Below are 5,489 nucleotides of genomic sequence, written 5' to 3'. Positions count from 1 at the left end.
GTACAGTAAATTTGCCATTGGTATTAAGTTCATTGTGGCTTCCTTGTTCCACCCCTTGTATTGCACTACACTCCTCTTTTCCATTGTTCCTTCAAAACAAAAAAAAAAGGAAAAGGTGCAACTGTCACAGCAGCCTCACTTCTGGTAGCTGCAGGACCATGATCGAGGCGTCACTAGCTCCCAGAAACTATTCTGTTAAAAAAAAACAAACAAAACATTTACATATATATCATCCAATATGTCCAAATATTAAAATAAATCTCCTACTGCTTTTGACAATATTAGCTGTAATCCATTTGTTTTGTTTTTTTCAAGACTATCTCTACTTATTAACAAGTAATAATGGTTTTTTTTTAAATGTGTGCCATTTCTAGATCTAGTCAGTGGCTGTCTGTGTTAAATCATTGTGTGTGAATGATGATGATGCCACTGGCTTTAGAGAATGCCTTCGCAGGGGTTATACAGAGATTCAGCTGGGTGAGGTGGAGTAAGTACGTAAGCGCATCTCTTCCCATCTGTCATCCAAATCCATGGACTCCACATCTGGGGTTTTATCTGATGCTTAGGGTGAGGTGAGGGGTGGGGGGTTGACCATGTAATCCTTACTGGATCTTCACTGACTTCCAGCGTTCAACATGTGTGATTGCACCACACCAGATTGCATGAGGAAGTGTGTGTGTGTGTGTGTGGATACGTATGTGTGTCCAAGTGTATCCACTTACTTTTGGTGTGTGTATACATGCACGCAAACACACATACGTTCGCATATAAGCACAGTTATACGTGCTAATGAATGAGTGGGAATAACGACAGACAACACTATCTGGGATTATGAACAAGAGAAAGACTGCAAGGCTTTATTTCTCAACAGTCAGATTGATTAAATCACCAATGTCTATGTAACGTCTGAGATTACCCATTACACAGCAATGCCATCAGGAATATACAATGTATGGGTTGTGCTGGTGGCTCAACTAGCTAAAACGGGGCCGCGGTGGCTCAGGCCCCAATGTAATGTCCTGGTTTGAATCAAGGATTTTGTTGTGTGTCACTCCCTTCTCTCTACCCTGTTCATCCTGTATCACTCCGCTGTTCAATCCAATATCAGTAAAACTGCAGAGAAATGATCTAGAGGGGAAAAAAAAGCATACAGTACGTATGCACCTGTCCCTGTGGCTATTTAGAGTATAATCACCTAAAGTGGCAGGTATATATTAAGTTATGGTTAAAGCACATCAACGGCATTACACTACAGTATAGTACATACAAAACCATTCACAGCTATGAGACAAATTTGAAACGTCTTTATAAGCTGTCACATTCAATGTTTTCCACAGGGATGGAGTTTTTTTTTTTAAGAACCCCCCCCCCCTTTTCTCCTCAATTGTATGGGGCCAATTACACTACTCTTCCGAGCCATCCCAGTCGCTGCTCCACCCCCTCTGCTGATCCGGGGAGGGCTGCAGACTACCACATGCCTCCTCCGACACATGTGGAGTCGCCAGCCGCTTCATTCCACCTGACAGTGAGGAGTTTTGCCAGGGGGACGTAGCGCATGGGAGGATCACGCTATTCCCCCCGGTTCCCCCTTCCCGCCGAACAGGCACCCCGACCAACCAGAGGAGGTGCTAGTGCAGCGACCAGAACACATACCCACATCCGGTTTCCCACCCGCAGACACAGCCAATTTGTGTCTGTAGGGACACCCGACCAAACCGGAGGTAACATGGGGATTCGAACCGGTGATTCCCATGTTGGTAGGCAACAGAATAGACCTCTACGCCACCCGGATGCCCAGGGATAGAGTTTTTAATGCATACTTTCCATTCGGTCTGTCTATTGGAGGATGGGAAAATGTCTTAAATCCAATGAATGAAAACATAAAGAAGGCCAGTAGAAAGGAAGTGACAAAATGTGCGGAACTCTTACTGGACTTTGAACCACCAACTGATAACCAAGAGGTACTTACCCCTGTGCGAGGGCAGTGTATTTGGGCGTACCACTCCTGACAGTACAGGCACACCTGGACTCCTTGGCCAATGAAAAGACAGGTCCACATGATGATGTTGTATATGGGACTCTGCCGCTTGTCATTCATTGTAAAGTTGAACACCACTAAAAGAGGGAGAGAGTATGGGAAGGGAGTTGTCGACTGTGGTTGATGGTTATATTTGTGTTCCTTTTAACTGCATGTGTCTGTGTTTGCACGTTTGTACTGTGTGTGTTGTGTATGTATATGCATGTGTGCATCCATGTGTGAGTGCACATGCATACACACAATTCAAATGCGGACATAGCATTTCATAGACTCCCCACCCCCCCCCCTTTCTCCCCAATTGTATCCGGCCAATTACCCCACTCTTCCGAGCCGTCCCGATCTCTGCTCTACCCCCTCTGCTGAGCTGGGGAGAGCTGCAGACTACCACATGTCTCCTCCGATACATGTAGAGTCACCAGCCACTTCTTTTCACCTGACAGTGAGGAGTTTCGCCTGGAGGACGTAGCGCGTGGGAGGCTCACCCTATTCCCCCCAGTTTCCCCTCCCCCCCGAACAGGCACCCCGACCGACCAGAGGAGGGGCTAGTGCAGCGACCAGGACACACAACCACATCCAGCTTCCCACCCGCAGACACGGCCAATTGTGTCTGTAGGGACGCCCAACCAAGCCGGAGGTAACCCGGGGACTCGATCCGGCAATCCAGGTGTTGGTAGGCAACGGAATAGACTGCCACGCTACCCTGATGACCCTGCATAGACATTTTATGATGGCACGCACGTTGATTAAGCGATGATTGTATCATCCTCTTAATTTTTTTTATTTCATTCTCTGCTTTGTATTTAACCTTTATCTAAACTTTTTAATTTCACCAAATTTTCCGTCTTTTCTAAATTTTAAAGTATTCTGATTCTGATTTTATTTTCGAGAGCAACTGCAATTTAGCTTTTCATTGCACTGGCTACACTGTGTGTTGGCTATGACAAACTCGAAACATGAAATCTTCAACTTCGGAAGATTTTCTGTAACTCTGGAACGGAGGGAGACAGAACGATATAGAGGCAGGGGTGGCGTTTGAAGGAAAAAAAATTCTTGTATATCAGAGGACTATTGAATTTGTCCCTGGGGAAGAAGGAAACAATAGTGTACTATAGCTTTCTTCCTCCTAACAACTGCTGACTGTCCGTTTACAGTACATGACAGGTTCTTGTTTCAAAGGCCCAAAGGAACAGTTCAATAAATATAACTAGGCACATTCATATATTTTCCATCAACAACAAGCTAGAAATAGATGACCCAACCAACACGGCCAGCAATGCACTCTATATGCAAACACAACCAGTCAGTGGTTGCTTTGGACCAAATCCACTTTGAGAACGGTACAGAGATAAAGCACTTTATAAAGTGAATAAAGTGCTTATCAAGTGGATAAAAAAATAAAAGTTATTTTCTCTTCCTACATTTTTCTCATGAAAAGGACGTGTATTCAATTGTTTGTGCTAACACGGGACAAGATGACTTTAAACGAAGGTACACAAGTCAACAGGAATTGATCTTTCTGTACACCTATCTTTGATATATTATGAGGTTAAAGCACTAGGTTGGGCGGCATGGTGGCACAGTGGTTAGCACAGTTGTCTCACAGTAAGAAGGTCCTGGGTTCGAGCCCCGGGGTTGTCCAACCTTGGAGGTTGTCCCGGGTCATCCTCTGTGTGGAGTTTGCATGTTCTTCCCATGTCTGCGTGGGTTTCCTGTGGGGGCTCCGGTGTCCTTCCACAGCCCAAAGACACGTAGGTCATGTGTCTGTGAATGTTCTGGGTAGGTGGGTAGGTCAGGTGACTCGGCCTAAATTGTCCCAATGTGTGTGTGTGTCGGCCCTGTGATGGCCTGGCGGTCTATCCAGGGTGTCTCCCCGCCTGCCACCCACTGACTGCTGGGATAGGCTCTGCGACCCTGAGAGCAGGATAAGCGGTTTGGATAATGGATGGATGGATGGGTGGAAGCACTAGGTTGCTGCCATTGGAATGATAATCCCCCCCCTTGGATTTTTCCTGGAAACTAGCACCATATTTTCACCAACAAGAAAACAAAAGTGGGGTCCGCGGTGGCGTAGTGGTCTAAGCATCGGCTTGGTGTCGATGCAGTTGCCCACTGGGGACTGGGGTTCGCGCCCCGGTCTCGTCAGATCCGACTATGGCCGGACTCGATGAAGCAGCAATCATTGGCAACGCTGTCTTCGGGAGGGGGGCGGAGTCGGCTTGTGTTCGTCATGTGAATGCGTCTCTGTGTGTGTCGGAAAAACAGTGGTTCGGCTTGGATTCGCCTTGTCACGAAAGTGGGGAGGCGCTTTCCTTCGAGACTGCCGGCCGGAGAGATGCAGTTGGCGAACGCATGCAATACGAGGGTGGGTGTTTGAATTAAAATAGGGATCAATTGGCCACTAAATTGGGAGAAAAAAAGGGAAAAATCAGAAATAAATTTTAAAAAAAGAAAAGAAAACAAAAGTGACTAGTACAACAAATAAAGGAGACTAGTCACAACAAAGGAAGTACTACTTAATTTAAACTAACATTGACAGTAAAACAGAAAAGTGACTTAAAAATGTTAATGACTAAGGCTAGGGTCTATTGATTTGGAACTAGTATTTAGATTTTTAGAAATGTAGAAATTAAAAGAGTGAAATTACATTGTGAATCGTCAGCAAGGGGAAAAAAAGAACTAGTGGTTAATTTTTAGTGACTGCTAGTATATTTTAGGAAATAAAAGATTGCAATACACCTCCCCTCACCTCCAAACACAGCAAAGAGGCAGAACATAACAGGGTAGAAGAAGCCAAATCCCATGGTGAAGGCGTACTCATGGACCACGGCCGAGACAATAAACACCGAAAGCATGGCAGCTGTTCGGAATTTCCTTTCGGACAGCTGTGGGGATAAGAGAGAGAGTGAGAGAGAGAGAGAGAGAGAGGTCACTGCCAGGTTCAGAGGTCAGGTGGGTTCATTGGGGAATTGGTGTTGCTGGAATTGGAGGGAAAGCATCAAACGTAACACATTGATTTCACCATGTCAGACATCATGTTTTCAAACATACACGTATCAATCCGTCAATTTTTTTCCCCTTTATTTCTTGGCCATCCTGCCTTTTCTTGTTTGAGGCATTTTGCCACCAAACAAGTTATGAAGCCTTGAAATTTTGTGGGCCTTTTAAATTTACGTTCAAGTTATTGGTGTTGGGTTTTTAAAAAAAAATATTTTGGGTGTATATGTGTGTGACTGTACAGCGCTTACCCAGAGAAAGTCCCTGTATCCATAGTAGTAGAGCCAGTCATGAACCACTACATTCCAGGTACGGTAATAGTTGGCAAAGGATGTAGAGTTCCACCAGTCCTACAAAATCAATAGATATGATCATGACGTGTGAGAATTGGAAACAAAATAAGAGGTCTGCAGTCTTTTTTTTTTGGAAAGTGGACTGGATATTCCATGTTGGTTTT

At 45.0% G+C, this 5,489-nt stretch overlaps 1 protein-coding gene across 1 annotated transcript in view; it reads right to left on the bottom strand.

The window, feature by feature from the left end:
• Positions 1-1,275: 1,275 nt before the first annotated feature.
• soat2 (sterol O-acyltransferase 2) overlaps positions 1,276-5,489 on the bottom strand; it is a 21,949-nt gene continuing 17,735 nt past the window's right edge. Inside the window, exons 11-14 of the mRNA XM_056301654.1 lie at positions 5,284-5,382; positions 4,785-4,920; positions 1,970-2,115; positions 1,276-1,281 (exon numbers count right to left, since the gene is read on the bottom strand). Of these exons, the coding sequence (XP_056157629.1) occupies positions 1,276-1,281; positions 1,970-2,115; positions 4,785-4,920; positions 5,284-5,382 (387 nt within the window). The remainder of the gene's footprint in view (positions 1,282-1,969; positions 2,116-4,784; positions 4,921-5,283; positions 5,383-5,489) is intronic.

Source organism: Lampris incognitus, chromosome 2 (assembly GCF_029633865.1).
Source record: "Lampris incognitus isolate fLamInc1 chromosome 2, fLamInc1.hap2, whole genome shotgun sequence".
Classification (NCBI taxonomy): Eukaryota; Metazoa; Chordata; class Actinopteri; order Lampriformes; family Lampridae; genus Lampris; species Lampris incognitus.
This window is presented reverse-complemented; position numbering and strand designations above follow the sequence as displayed.